At 41.9% G+C, this 15884-nt stretch overlaps 2 protein-coding genes across 9 annotated transcripts in view; one reads left to right on the forward strand and one right to left on the reverse strand.

Annotated features, from left to right (window-relative positions):
• LOC129690631 (nonsense-mediated mRNA decay factor SMG5-like) overlaps window positions 1–13624 on the reverse strand; it is a 124869-nt gene extending 111245 nt beyond the window's left edge. For 3 of the 6 annotated variants that reach the window (XM_055626374.1, XM_055626368.1, XM_055626370.1), the window contains exon 1: window positions 8474–8500. The gene's annotated coding sequence lies outside the window, so the exon portion shown is untranslated. Of the gene's footprint in view, window positions 1–8473; window positions 8501–9882; window positions 10020–13186 lie in introns of those variants that run through there. The other 3 variants (XM_055626372.1, XM_055626371.1, XM_055626369.1) reach the window with 2 other exon arrangements.
• Window positions 10098–15884, forward strand: part of Sybu (syntabulin) — a 71033-nt gene continuing 65246 nt past the window's right edge. For all 3 annotated transcript variants that reach the window (XM_055626375.1, XM_055626377.1, XM_055626376.1), the window contains exons 1-2: window positions 10098–10156; window positions 13953–14036. In XM_055626375.1, coding sequence (XP_055482350.1) covers window positions 14013–14036 — 24 coding nt within the window. In that variant the 5' untranslated portion in view covers window positions 10098–10156; window positions 13953–14012. The remainder of the gene's footprint in view (window positions 10157–13952; window positions 14037–15884) is intronic.

Consider the following 15884-nt stretch of genomic DNA (forward strand, 5'->3'; position numbering starts at 1 on the left):
GATAGTTGTAAACTGCCATGTGGATGTTAGGAATTGAATCCAGGTTCCCTGAAATAAAAGCCTTCTCTCCAGCCCCAGCTTTGATTCTAACCTCCAAATAAAGAGAGGTTTCTGACTCATTTGAGCAGGAAAAGTCTGTCTAAATTTCAGTGATTTGTCTTAGTTATTTAAAGAGTTGCTGCCTGTGAGTACATATGTTTGTTTAATTTTTCTGAAACTGACCATCATATAGTCCAGGCAGGCCTGGAAATCCAGAGTCTGACCTCCTGACCTTACTTTCTAGACATGTACCACCATTGCTGTGTGGGGCCTTTTACTTTTCCTTCCTTCCTTCCTTCCTTCCTTCCTTCCTTCCTTCCTTCCTTCCTTCCTTCCTTCCTTCTCTCTCTCTTTCTTCCTCTTTTTCTTTTTTGGTGTGGCAAGGAATCAGATGGACAGCCTTGCACATATTAGGCAAACACTCACCTAGAGCGTCAGCATTCTAAACTAATTTAAAACACTACTTTTGTTGACATTATTTTTTTTTTGCCAGACTAATTACTCTTACAGTAGATAGTCTTTGTCATCATGAATTGAAAAAATCTTACTCCTTGTAAAAACAGGTTTGATAATCCCAAAGATATCAGATAGAGTAAGAAAAAAAAATAGGAAAAGCAAAGACCTTTCTCATGCATTTCCTAGTTTAACGCTTTAATTTAAAAGTAAAATTAAATAAGCCCTTTCCTCCCCAAGTTGTTTTCGGTTAAGAAGATTCCACAACAATAGAAAGCAAACTAAACCTGAATTTGAGACTGAGAGTAGGCAGTAAGTCTAGGTTGGTGACAAACCTAACCATGTTGTTTGGGGAAAGGTGGTAAAAGTATTCAGAACATTGGGCTGAAAGAACAAAGCTGCTGGAGAATGCTAACCAACCTAACAGTTGTCCCACCCTTTCCACTCATCATCGAGATGTTAGATGTGCTCACCAAACATCACTGAAGGGCAGCGTGATGGGCTATTCTCAAATCATTTCTTGAAATGTGCTACAGTACCTTAAAGAGAGTGAAGGAAGGGACCTTGCAGGAAACACTCAGTGAAGGAAGACTGAACACTAAGGCAGCTTCTTCCAGTATTATCAGACCAAATGGAGGATGAACTTGTGATATAAAAAAAAAAAAAAAAAAAAAAAATAGGGAAAGACTCCTCATTTAAACTAACACTATTAAAAAATTTGGCCATCACATTTGGGAATCCAGATAAAGAAGGTGCATTATAGTGTTTAAAGTTATTGAGCATAAAATTTTATCAACAAATAAACAAGTCTTAGAGAGATGCAAAGAACTGGAAATGTTTATTAATCTCTTTGAAGAGCTGCCACAATTCAATCATGTGGATACCGCCCAGCTGGCAAGAAAACAGGATTGCTCAAAGGTTTCAGATTGAAAAGCCTCATACAGCTTTCTAGGCAAGAAGTTTGGCGGTGGTGTTGAAAAACCACAAAGACAGATTCCCAAATATTTATCATATGATTTGTATTCTGCAGTCATTCCCAGTCTCCAGGATAACAGTGGAGACGATGAAGTCAGAATGCAGGAAAAGAATGCTTGAGCAAGGACTTACACACTGAGCACACCGCAGAAGATCCGCTGGCAGCTTTTTCTTGCTAATCACTAAAACAGACAATTTACCTTTGGGCAAAAACACAACCAGACATCCTTGGTTTTAAATGATAACCATAATGGCATTTTCTGCTTAAACCTCCCGTGTGAATGAACTATCCCCCTTCATATTTCTTTAATTACAGAGAACTGCATGGTCTGCAGCAAAAAGTAAAGCTAGAGATACTACCAAAGGAAATGAAAGAATGAATATATTTCCTAACGCTAGTTTTAATATTTATAGAAACAGCAATGTCCTATGTAATAGAGATTCAAAAGATTCAGCTGAGAACTTTTCAAAACGACGTAATCCATCTTTTAACTTGAAAAAAAAATAATACATTTCAGGTTAATAAATATTACTTTTGTTGTATCTTTATGTGAATTCATTCTTGGTTTATCTAAATTATAGTTTATAATTGGAAAAAGGCCTTTATACTAATATTAAATGACTCATATGTTCATCCAATTTTAATTTAATATTTAATTTAAAATTATCACAAAAACAAACAAACAGAAAAGCAAACTACCCACCCCACAGCATGACTTTATTATTTGAGTGACACTCACTGTTCCCTCTATTCTCCTTGGCCATGTAGCAGTCCAGATATTGCTTGGGTCCCATGCAAAGGAGTCAAATAAAATTAAGAAATTACACTAATTTCTATTATCATGGCAAATTAATTAAATTTCTCCCAACATTTACTAGAGTTCTTGGTCAATAACAAATGTTCAATTTATACTCATGGAATAAACTTTAAAAATCACTTATTTACAAAAAGTCTTGGATTTAAGATATAGGATTTGTATTTAGTAAAAGTATTAATAACTGCTATCCAATTCCTAGACAACAGTCAGGAATTCTTAATTATTATTGTCTTTTTCTTTATTTTATTTAAAGATAAATGGCCATCTTTTTTTAAGGCAATAATTTTCAAATATCCAATTTGACATAATTAAAAGACAACAAAAAAACAAGAAGATCCTTAGCTCTGTTTTTTTTTTAATCTTTTATTTTTTTTTTTTATTAATTACACTTTATTCATTTTGTATCCCCCCATGAGCCCCTCCCTCCTCCCCTGCCGATCCCACCCTCCCTCCCCTTTCTGCATGCATGCCACTCCCCAAGTCCACTGACAGGGGAGGTCCTCCTCTCCTTCTTTCTGATCTTAGTCTATCAGTTCTCATCAAAAGTGGCTGCATTGTCCTCTACTGTGGCCTGGTAAGGCTGCTCCCCCCTCAGGGGGAAGTGATCAACGCTTAGCTCTGTTTTTTATTTTCTTCATTTCACAGTCTGTTCCTCTGAACTTAGAGGTTTGTGGAGAAGACTACTGACATGAGGGTTGGTAGAATTAAAAATAGTAATTTAGATGCAAAGCTTTCAGGTGTTTATGATGGGAACCACAAGCACGCTGATTTTAGCAAATCCACACATCTATACTTAGATTCCCAAGCACTGGAGAGCTGGCTGCTCTCAAAGAATATTTAAAGTAGATTCATAGCGTGGAATTTTCTAATATTCCCTGATTTGGTAATTATTTCTTATTTTCCTAAGTTTCAACATAGTCCACTTAAATCATACACACATGTGCAGGATAAATACTGCATTAGCCTGAGTTTAGAATAAAAAAATAGTAATGAGACTATGTGAATATTTAAAAATTTAAATGCTAGAGGTTTTTTTTTTTTTTTTTTAAATAAAAACTTGTCCAGAACTGCTTTCTATTTTAACACTAAAAATCTAATAAGGAATAGGAAAAAAGAGAAGGAAAATCCATAACAAGGAATCAGGGGAATAGTTTTTCAAAGCATATTCTTTGAATTCTCACTCAAGAGAATTGAACCCATTAAAAATGAAGCTAAGATTAATATTTTATTATACATAAGAAAAAATATATGTATTTTCTGAGGCAGAAGCTTTTCAAGTTATACCAATTTAGAAATCATTATTTTTACTTGCTTACTTAAAATTCTTTTGAATTGCTATTCAACTCATGTGAGAAGCCCCAACGCAAACTTAGCTTCTGATTATCATATCTTGCATGTGGCTCTATTTTTTCATTGTACTATACAACCATACAAAAATATGGACCGAGATTTTCGAACTGAGAAGTCATTCTCTCCTACCTTACTCTCAGGAAGAGAGTAAGTTTCCTGACTCGAGCAAGCTGTCTAATGAGAGTATCTGAAGGGCAAGAGGAACTAGACAAGGACTTCAGGTGGGAACCTGGGGTTGTATTGAGAGTTCTGGGGAGAGAGGGCCTTTGTGAAAGCCCAAGCTGTGATGTCAGAGCTAGATCAGGAGGGCATATGCATACATTTTTATCTCTAATGCACTGGAAAGCACTGAAAGGATTCACTTGGTCCTAACAGAGTCATAGCGGACTGGGGTCAATTGTGCACCTTAAAAAAAACATTTTTGGTCAGTATTTTAAAATATAGTTTAGTGAACAAGTCTGGAAACAAGTCAGGTGAAGATTGGGGAAGAAAGGGATGTAGAGAAATGGATACAGTTAAAGATAATTAGGATGAACTCAGTCCTCGTGTGAATAGACTGAGCTGGGCTGTCTGGGTAGGGGGCTCCCCTTTTCTGAGGAATAGGGGAGAAGGCATGCAGGAGCGAGAGTGGGACTGGGAGGACAGGAGGGAGGGGCCTATGACCAAGATGTAAACTGAATTATATAAATTTAAAAATTTTAAAGTAAAGATAATTAGGAAGTAAGAAAGATGGGACAATTCTTTGTAGAATAAAGAAGACAAAAGATTTAGTAGAGCCACCAAGTTCCCCAGATTTGTGTGGTGAAATCATTTCTTAACGTAGAGAATACAAAAGTAAGATCCTGCCAAAGAAGTATTATAAATTCAATTAGGAATAGAGTGCATTTGTGGCCTTTTGGGACATATAAACTGAGATATCCTAGTGTATTGTGGAAAATATTATGATAGATATATGTATTTATAGAATTTATAGATTATCTACCTATAAATAGTCATTGAAACAACTGTTTCCTGAATAGTCATTGAAGCAATGGAAAAGCAAAGCATTTTCCAGAGAGGAAAGGTACAAGTAAAAAATGAAAAGGCAATTATCAATGTTTAAAGAATGTGCTAAACACATTCTGAAAAGTAGGAGCAAACCAGGAGGAAAGTGTATATTTGAAAAAAAGGAGCAGTGTGATTCCAAAAGCTGATCAGAAGTCAAGGTTTCCATAGAAACTAACCACTAACCCACAAAGAGGAAATCTGTGTCTTAGGGCAAGAGCTGCCAGCTAAAAATGATCAGTACTTGAGTTGAGTGTCATAGGGCAGGAAGGGTCTCAGATGACATACTCAGCTAACCCTTCATCAGAAGTGTGCCGCTAAGGGAGGAGGAGCAAGCCAGTAGTACTCGAACTCAGGAAGGTATAAAACTTTAGTGAAGCATCTATTTCATCGGGGAATATTTCAGTATGCTTAAATCCTGTTATGAAATTTCCAATGAACGCATATGTTAAAGTCATTTTTTAAAGAGAATGATAGCTAATAACAGCTCACACCCAACTGCATGATTTCACACCCAACAGCTCTTAACGTATATTAGTTCCACCGATACTCCTAGAAGCCAAAATATAATTATTCTACTATAAAGACAAGGAAATAAAAACTCGAGGAAGGGCTAACTGATTGGATACTTTCCTATACAAGGCATGAAAGGATGGAACTCAATTTTCAGGAAGGAGAATTCCCCTTGTGTGGGGAGAACAAAACAAACAAGATGGGAAGTGGGAGTGATGGGGTAGAGGCGAGCAAATTAATAGGACTGGCAGTAAGAGATGGAAAATTCTCTTGTGCCTTCTATTTTGTCTGTCAGTTAACTGCTAAAGGCATCTGCACAGCATGAGGGAGCAGGTGTGGGCTAGAAGGTTTGAGGTATGGGGAAGGTTTCAACAGACACTGCAGTGAACAGGAAGTAGCACTATAACACTGAGTACAGATCATAAAATGATTGCCTCACATCTCTGAGTCCCTCGAGCAGCTGGAGAGTGAAAACAAACAGTATTATTCGTCAGTGGAGCCCTGAGGTTCCTTCTGCACTGCTTCAGGCAGCCACGTTAAGCCGATTGAGAAAGTCCTGGGAGTTGGGGTGTTGACTATACACTAGAGACACAGAGGACCTTGGAAATTATTCAAACGGATGAGGATATGGAAGGTGGGGTAGATCTACTGAATTTGCACTTATTTTCACATTCTTCAAAGGTAGCGTGTGATTATATCGAATCCATCAAGCAAGTAGTTAATGAATTGCATCCAAAAATTTGAAAGAAAAATAATGGAGTTTAATGTGAGTGTCGATGCCTACTCTCTGTGTTCCTTACTTAATCTTTCTGTGATACTAAAACAGCTTTAAAAACATCACCTTAAAAATATCAAGCCTATTAATTTTATACAGATGAACACATGAGAATAGGAAAAATAAGGACTATCTGAAGATTGTTTGCCATTATTGTCTAGAAGGATTTAGCTCACTGATTAGCTAAAATTGAATTATATAGCTAATCTTCACCAAGGTTATCATTAATTGGGAAAGGGAAAAAGAAAAGAAGTGAAAAGAGCCCTTAGCTGAATCCCTAACTTGAAAAACTTTTGTGTGTGTGTTAGAGAATTCAATTTTTGAAAAAAAAAACAAACCTTACAGACAACACATACAGATCTAGGAAAGCTAACTTGTACGACATAGCTCAGCAGAGAGCAAAAGAAACCAATGTCTAATGAGAAAGAACACTTTTTGATTATATTACGGGTTAGTTCATTCACAGACATACAAATATGTAGCCTTATCTTTTGAAAGTTTCCTAGAATAATGCTGAGAAAGTTTGAATATTGCTGTCAAGATTCTGTTACAAACCTAGATGTCAAAGGAAAAGTTCACTAATGGACCAATAGGTGGCAGTACAACACGATCCTCTTTAAACCTGTAAATACTATTAATTAGCAAAAACTGAGATGCTACATATTGTACTTGGTGCTGTTTGTACTCAATCTAGACTCTGAGACAAATCCATTTTTTTTCCAAAAAAATTAGAGGGTGTAAGCAATGCTTCAAGGAGAACCCAAAGCTTCTGTTTGCCTCAGTAGACATTCTGCAGAGTATAAACAAACAAGAAAGAAGAAAGGGGCCAAAGGAGAAGGAATGAAAAGAGAGGAAGAGGTACAGAAAGAGAGGAGAAAAGGGAAAGAGAAGATGGGAGAAACCTTATGCCAAGTGGAGAGGGAGAAGAAATAGGAGGAGGAAAAAGAAGAACAGGAGGAAGAGGAAACTAACAAAGTAAAGGGAACCCTCAAGAAGCCAAAATCATAGTAGAATCTGTTTATGTACCAAAACTAATCTCAAAACTTATTCCTACTTGCCTCAAATACCAGTCTAACTTAAAATTCTGGCAAACCCCTTTGGCATCTACCTGACACATGCCAACTTTCTGCATGTTATGCTATGGATATGCCTACATGTCTGTTAGACCCTAAAGAACAGGAGACACTAGCTCAGAGTGGGAACAACAATACCATGAATAGATGAAAGGATGGACAGAGAATACGTGCATGGCCTTCCATCATGCCTTCTATTTGACCCTTCTTGTCTGTCCTCAGTAGGAATAGCTTTTTGTGTAATAATCCATGTAAGGATTGTTAAAAATGAAGATCCTTAAGATGAGACAAATGTGTAACAAGCAAACAGGAGGCAGAATTGGTAGTTAGAGCAGTTCAACCTGAGGAAGAGAGGATATCTAGGAAGCTCTAACCATATGCCAGGCATAAACTTGTCTAATCCTTCTGACAGTAATATGTGCTAATTACTATTATTAAGCCTATTTTATAGGTGTGAAAATGAAGCTGAGAGAACTTAATTTTCTCAAAGACATTAACTGATGCAACCAAGTCTTCTTTTTCCACTAACCTGCACTTACACCCTGCTGAGTCCTAGGGGTCCTTAAACAACTCCAGTCAGGAGCTGCACAGTCAGAACAAGGAAAACAGCCCAGGGCTGTAAGAATCAGGCCCTCCTATCACAGCCTCTATGCAGACGAGGGAACTCATTTCCCTCTCCTGCTGTCTCTTGAGTGTGTATCACTGGTGAGGCCAGACAGTAGCTGACCTTCTTAGTAGAAAAACAGACACAGGTGATTTTCTTCCAGGCTCTTATTCAAGGTCATTTCTCCAGTCTTAATTTTACTCTCTACCAGGCAGCTCATCCTAAAATTTTATCTGGCTCCAGGGTCAAGGGTAGGAAGCCATGATGGAGCTTCCCAATTCCTAGCAGTAGCCTCAATTGTTTGTCTGCAGTGGTAAGGAGGCTGAGAGTCCGGTCTCAGATAGCTCACTGCCAATCAGGACAAGTGGAGGTGAGTAACCTTTCTGGAAAATAAAGGGCATTCCAGTCCATGGTAGTCATCAAAACAGCAAGGTATAATGGTATCCACAGACCCTAAAATGCTGTAGGTTACTTAAAGTTTAATTCTCATGTTGATGCAGTTTTGTTGTATAATAAATAAGCCTGAGAAACAGAAGAAAAAGAAAGCTAACAAAAAGACCATGGAACCATGCATATTAGGCCAATGAAATATTGAACAGTCTTAATCCTTTATTTGCCAATGTTTGATGATGTAATCTCAATATCTGTATAACTAATACTAATATCTCTTTCAAAGGCAATTTTTCTTTGATTAAACAGCTTTCTAGAAGTAGCTGAAGAAGACACATGCCTAGGCCAGCTTCCCAAATTCTAGGTTTATTTTCTTACACGTTTTTCTGCAGTAGCTTGGAGCGGAGATAGGTCACAGCAAAGCTGTTTGTTTACTCACTAGGTCACAAGATGACAGGGATGAAGAAAAATGGTTGATAATAATGGCACAGCAGGTTTCGGGAATAAAGCAGCAATCAAGATTGCCCTCAGCTCTACCACTGCGGAGTTGTAGTTGGCTCTCTGTTCTCTCCAGAACAGCAACCCCCAGACTCAGACCTCCTTCCATGTTCCTTTCTCCAGGCGGGCAAACAGCACCCTAACTCCCGGGGCTCCTGCAACAGCTGTCATAGTCGTCGGCCACTAGAGGCGCTCTGTTCTGTTTTGCAATAACACTCTGGTCTTTTGAGTAGAAATTTCCAAATTAGCCCTCCCCCCCACACACACACATCTTCTAGCAGAGAGAGAGAGAGAAAAAAAAAAGAAAAAAAAGAAAAAGGCAGAATTATTTTTAAAAGGGTGTTTACTAGAAAGTGGATGGTGGGAACAGCAAAAAGTACAAAGTCATAGATGTAGATTATATCAGGGAAGACAAATTCTTAATGTAACTCAGATCTGCTTCCGGAGAAGCCTATAGTGGTATGGGTGCTAAACCAAGCCTCGGGGCCCCTGGATGAGGTACCTTACAGATACAAAAACTCTTGGCCTTCTCCTTTCGTCTCCTATCTGGGAAGCTTTGCTGCTGGGTCAGAGGAATTTCCACTGCCCTTCTCACAGCTCCAGACTCGCAGGACAGGAAGGTGCTACTCCCTCAGGCCCAGAATTCAACATCTGGATTTAGGCCTTCCGGTGCCTACCTCACAGACGACTTCCTGTGCCCTTTCAGTGAATCTTTGAGGCCCACTGATTGTCTAGTCATCGGAGGCAGTTCATTAGGGAAATGTCCAGACTCGGCCTTCCCCAACCTGGATGCCCAGCTTTTATCCTCAGCCATTCCAGACATCTAATTTTCAGTCATTTGAATCCACGTTTCCAGTCGTGTACACCTGCGTGTCCCACCCTGTGTCTTCACTTTCTTTACTACAGTCACCGTTCCTATGTTTTGGCTAGTTCCTATCCTATTCTCACAAATGGACAAAAGGCCACAGACATCAGATAGCATGATATGAGAGGCTACCTCACATCCGCTTCCCTCTTAGGCACAAAAATATATTTTCTGTGCCTCAAAGTCCCCAGGCCCAAACCTCTGCCTCTTTACCTGGACTTTCACTTAATTTCCATCCTGCACTTAGAAGCATCTCTAACTGAAAACTCATTTGCAAAGCCTAGGTAATTGGCACGCTCCAAACCCAATGATTGTTCATGCCACACTGCCTCAGGTTACCCGCTCCCCTCAGCCCCAAGTACTCTCTGGGCCCCTCCTCAGGGAGTGATCTTACATAATCCTAGCCATTACAGTTTACAGCATCTAAATACCTTAACCATAGCTTAACAATAAGACATACAATAAGAGGAGAGTGGATCACTCACACAAGCTCTTACAGGAAAACAGGCAGCTCTCTCCCTGGTAAGAAAAATATGGGTCTCCACCCCACCACAAAAAAAAATCCCAGGATGCCCCAGAATGCAGTTTCTTTTCTTCATGACGTGTTGTGAAACACGTCAGCTGCTCCTTGTTGCTGTGCAGATCATCCAACATCGGGTCACAGAGAGAGACGGCAGCGCTTGCTCACACAGCTGATAGGATTAGAAGCCCGTGCTTTGTCAGCCCTGATTGAGGCCAAGACAGCCCCAGCAAACGCAGGTGAGGTGCAAGGGAAAGAGATGTAGTGTGTAGGACTGTGAGGTGTCATGATTGTATGCTGCAAGTGTTTCTCTTTGGCAGTGCCTCTGTATTGTCTTTTCTATGAAGTTTTTAGTGTGGGGGATCTGGGGTCTCTGTCAGTAGAAACCTGACCTTTGTTACTCATCTGATATAAACAGTAGTAGGCCACTTACATGTCACAGGATTTTTGTGAGACTCACTTAAGATTATATTATGTGAGAGGGCTCTGAAATTGTAAAGTTGTCTGCATGTTAAAAGTATAGCTCATTTAATTACAAATTTCACACAAAGAATTCCGAGATCTGGGAAGTAAGTATATAGACTTTCCTTTCCTTCCAATCCATAACATCTTATCTCCTGGATTTCTTGCTAAGCGTGGGGAGGTATATTATTCACAATCTCTAAGGGTTCAACCTTCCAAAGCAGTTGATATTTTCTAAAAATCCAAGAAACTCTTTTTTAATTCTTCTTCAAGAAAACGACACAAAAATTACAAAACAAGACAATAAAGTGCTTGAGTATAAAATGAAAATGCTGCACAATAATGGGCAGATGAAAGATGAATAGCCTAAACTATATTAGATTATATCTCTTTGATGCTGTAATTCAAATGTTATATTTCTCCTAACGACAAGAGCAACATTTGAATGAAATTAAAGGCAACAGATAGGATCATTTGAAAAAACTTGCCTTTTAGAACAGCAGAAAATCAGGCTTGGTTTCCAAAAGTACAGAGAAGAGCCATCTGAACAGTAAACCATCAGCCTTTCCCTCGGTAAGGTTGCTATGGTGACAGCAAGGCTACTGCACAGCCTCTCAGTGGCTGCACTTCTGCAGTAAAAGCTTTCACTGAACACATGTTGGATTTTTAGGCACACATCCCGTCATTGACTACAAACATATTGGAGGAAGCTTTATCTGAGTCATTTGCTAAACAGAAGTTGCATCTATGTTCTTCATTCTTTACCAGTAGGCCCTATATGGGGTTGTGGAATTCATTCATTTAGGCATTCATTCACTTGGCTGTTAGGCATTGGTGCTACTGTATGGAAGGAACTGTGCCAGGTACTGCCTACAGTCCACGATAAAGAAAAGTGAGTGGAGAGTTCTGAAATAGGATCATAGCAGTGCCTCTAGGGTAAGCACAGGTGTCCTGGGGGGAGATCGGAGAGGTTTCCTGGAAGAAGCTGTCTAAAATTAAACTTGCTGTCTTTCAGAGTGGAGAAGGATGGGTGATTAGAGTGCAAAAATGTAAACAGGGGGACCAGCAGTGTGCAAAAATCTAGAGGGAAAAGAACAGGAAACCTCCAGAGTATTGAAGGACTACAGTCTGAACAGCAACCATTTGCATGTGGAGGAAGAGCAGATGCTGAGGGGTGTGAGGAGGGCAGGCAGCACCTGCAGAGGAGGAGTGGTAAACAGCAGCCAGACCTTGAAGAGCTGAGGTGATGTCTTGGGGGGGGGGGGAATAATACCTGCAGGACAAGAGGGAGTTATTAAGGAGTTTGGTGGGGTGGCATGGCTTGACTTAGCTGTGCATAGAACAGGGCTGAGGATTAGCTTCCTGTCAAACACTTTCTTGGCAGAGTGATTACTTAGCAAGCACAAGGCCCTCTGATTCTGCGTTCAGTACTACCAAAACACAAACAAACATCACCAAAACAAACAGGAAGAAAACATTCAAATCAAATAAAGTCAAACAAGTCTGTGAGAAATATCTTTTCCATAAAAGCTTTGTGTGTGTGCAAAGACTGTGATTATACTGACTGTAGTTCAAGTTTCACCATCCTGTTTGCACTGTGTGTGACTGGTTAGAAAAAAAATATGGGTGAGACTGAAAATGATAACTCCAGTTGGCCCACTATTGAGCAATGGACTCCAAATGAAAATACCAAATGATAGCTAGAATAGTGGACCAGAGTGGTCATACTCAAATCCTGCTACCAGGGTAGCCTGGAGGCCTTGGTCACTATGAATGGCTACATTGGTCACTGTAGCAGAACAGGGAAGCAAGAGAGAGGTTTGGAGAACAACATCAGAACTACCTCTTAGATTCTGATCTGAACAACTCTGTGGACAGTTTCTGCCATTAGGTCCCTACAACCAATTTTCAGTTCTCAGAGAATGCAGAAGCAATTCTTAATTTCCGTAGTTCAATCCTATCTCATCATTTACAACCCCGGGGCACATGATTTTAGAAATAATAAGTTGTATGAATCCTCTTGGGCTGTACCTTGGTGAGGTCTGTGGTTGCAAGAGTTAGAGGCTTAGAAAGGTTGAGCTAGTCACCTCTTCTGCCCCAGAGAATCCCAAGATTATGTCTCTGTTAAGTAGATTGAAAGGAGATAATGATTTGTGGAATACAATCTCCTGGGATTTCAGGAAGCCAACAAATTGATTCCACTAATCCTCCAACTTCAGGATTTCTGTAAACTCAGTGCATTCCTGGGTTCCAGAGTTGGTGTTCAAAGGAATGCAAACAGGATGGTGAAGCTTGAAGTACAGTCAGTATAATCACAGCCTTTGCACAGAGGACCCCGGGATGTCAGGATGAGACTGACCACTGCTCACACTGCTTCCTAAACATTCCCTACCTGAGTAAGAGGTGTGGAAGTCCTTTTACATGTTGGAAATCCATCACCAAATAAGACTTGAGCATAGCATAGCACTACTGTCAACCATCTGTTCTCAGAGACATTTTGAGCTTTCTAAACATCTTTGTCTGCACCACAAATGCTTTTTCTGCCGGTCATGTAAAAGATACCTGCAGAAATTGGACCACCTGGACCTGACCTAGCTGCCCTTTGGAAGGTTCGTTGTCAGTTGGACACAGCTGTTTTGTTTTCCTCATTTATCCCTCCCAGCTGCCCTTAGGGTGGACATTATTATCCCTCGTGTTAACAAGGAGCAATGTGAAAGAGTCTCAGCTTGAAGGGACTGGTGTGCTGGCTTCATCTTGATTTCCCCAGTACAGGTGTGTTGGTCCTCCCCGCCCCCTACATCGTGTACCTGAGCCTCCTTCACTTTGTAGTCAGGCGGCAGTTGTAGAGCTAGGGACGAGTCTGCGTGCGCTGTGTGTTTTTCGGGCTCCTGCCTCCTGGTGTCAGCTGTGCTTCACTGCCACCTTAGGCCCTTCTGACGCAAACCCCTCCAGGGGGAACCGCAGCCTCGGAGGTGCTGCAACCCAGATGCCAGATCAGTCCTGTAGCATCGGCTCGGCTGGGTTTCAGGACCAGAAGCCACTGCCACCACCCTCGGGCGAGGTCATTGTAGAGAGTCATAGGCTGTGTTAAAACCTAGAGGTCACGGAGGGACAGCGAGTGGGGAGGGACTTTTTCCCTTTCTCCATCTTGGCCATCTGATGTCGCAGCTTTTCTCAGCCTCTCCATTCGACTAGCACCCCCTGCCAATCCCGGAACAGGGGCCACCTCTGGGTTGGCGATAATGCGAATAAGCCTCCGCCTGCCCGCAGTGGGTCGGGCTAGGCTGGAAAAGGAGGGGCCCTGGGAGCGGGACGTGGCGGGCGACCTGGTGGGTGCGGCGCTCCGAGGTGCCAGGCAGCTGATCCGGGCCGCAGGTGAAGGCGGCGACTAGGAGGTGCCTCCCTCCGGAGCGGCCTAGAGCGGCGGCACCACGTCCCCCGCGGGCGGGGCGGGGCGGCGGGCGCGCCCTCGGAGCCCAGGGCGGCCGCCGGCGGGGACGCGGCGAACCCGCTGTTGCGGCGCCTCGCGGCCGGGAGCTCAGTGCAGTCTCCTCCCTCGCTCCGTGCTCACAGGTGCCTCCTCCTGGACGGCGGCGGCGGCGGCGGCGCGGGGAGCCGGCAGGCAGTGTCGAGATGGGGCCCCTCCGAGAAAGCAAGGTAAGGGGGCCGACGTGGTGTGCTGTGCGGGCACGGTGACAGGGTCCGAGGGTGCTTCAGTAAGAGACGAGGTGGGTCCAGCTTGCCTAGTAGAGGGCCAGGTGAGAGATGGATCCTGGCGTTCAGAGTCCAAGCAAAGAGGAGACATAGGTGCTGGGTACAGCAGGGAAGCAGATGGTCATCTGAGGGTTACGGGATGTGTGGCAGATGGGGAGGTGGCACCTACAGGAAGAGGTTTGGGGGGATTAATATAAGGATTTAGAAGATTGACTTTAGAGGGTTAATCCTAGCTCCTGAAGCTGTGGCTTGAGGTGAAGCCTTTAGCTAGTGTCATGTGTTTGCCTGAGTGTGTGAGATGCAAAAGGAATTCGGTGTATTCATGACTGAGAAATAAGGACTGCAGCGTGACAGTGACCCAGCTCAAGAGTCTGCAGTGTGCCAAGCAGAGTGGCTGGCGCGGGATACCTGCTGGGTGACTGATGGGCTGGACAGATTTAGAGGCTGGGTGTGGCTTGCTGCCCCAGGATGGCATGGATGCCTGAGGCAAGTTCCGGGCTGCAAGGGGTTTTCCCTGTGGAGGCCTCTCTAAGGTGTTCTTGGGCCTTGACCCTTCCTGGTAAGCCTAGGAAATAAGCAGCAGGTCATGTTGGGAAGATGGCATTTGCTACTTTAGCCAGAGCTGCCTTTCAGTTACAGAGGTTGGAAGGAACTGTGGAATTTTTGCAAAAAGAAAAAAAAAAAAAAGAAAAGAAAGAAAGAAAACTCTTCCAGGGAATCCAGTTTAGCAAGGCAGAGTAGCGGCGACCCTGAAAAGAGGTCTGTCTAAAGTTCTCTCTTTTAGATGATGTTCCCTATGGATGAACTTCAATAAGTGTCTATGCTGCATTTTGGGGTTTAGAGATCCATTAAATGAGCTAATGGTGATGACAGAACTTAATATTTTCTAGCATCTACTTATTTTGAGGGAGGGAGTGTAGGTGCCACAGGAAGTGTGGCAATCAGTGAAAACCTTCCAGGAGTCCTCTTCCACCATGTGAGTGAGTCCCAGGGCTTGAACTCAGGTGGGCTGGATTGACTATCAGCACCTTTACCTACTAAGCCATCTTGGCTGTCAAAAAGAAGGACTTTTAAACTGAAAACATTATTAAAACATAGTCCTTACGAATTTTTAAAACCAAAGCATAGGAAGGTGTTAAAAATGTATTTTTAAATGAGAATGTTTTTTCTTCTCATGGTTGTCCTTTTGGTAAAACAAAAGCTAGTTGTGATGTAAATGGTGGAGCCATTTTCCTGGGTATTGAATGTGTTTGCTCTTCTGTTGGCAGCAAGCCTTGTGTACCAGGATATTAATGAATAATTAAGACACTGTCCGGAAGAGGAGGGATTTTAAAGATAAGTGTTTGTGAGCCATTAGAAAAGGATTGTTCTAGGCATACAGGTCTAGTGTGTGAGGAGACAGAAAAACAGAATTGAAATGGTTAGCTAATTCAGGAATAATGCAGGAATCTAAGGAAAAAAGAAAACCAATAAGCTGGGGTGCACTGTTAGAGCCTTTGAGAACCTCAAGCTTGAATGTGATTGAGAAAGACAGAATGAGAAGATGAGGTAGGAAGGGCTTAGAGGTGTGGGATGGCATTTATGATAATGGTGGTGTGTGTGTGTGTGTGTGTCTGTGTCTCTGTGTGTAGGAGTATATGTGTAAAGTGTGTGTATGAGGATGAGTGTTGTGTGAGTGTGAGTATGTGTGTATGAGACTGTGAGATCGAGTGTGTGCAAGTTATGTGTGTGTATGACTTGTAGACTTGCACTTGGGCTATTCATAGCGTCAAAAGGGAGTTTAGTTCATGC

Source organism: Psammomys obesus, unplaced genomic scaffold (genome assembly GCF_907164565.1).
Source record: "Psammomys obesus unplaced genomic scaffold, mPsaObe1.curated_primary_1811, whole genome shotgun sequence".
NCBI lineage: Eukaryota > Metazoa > Chordata > Mammalia > Rodentia > Muridae > Psammomys > Psammomys obesus.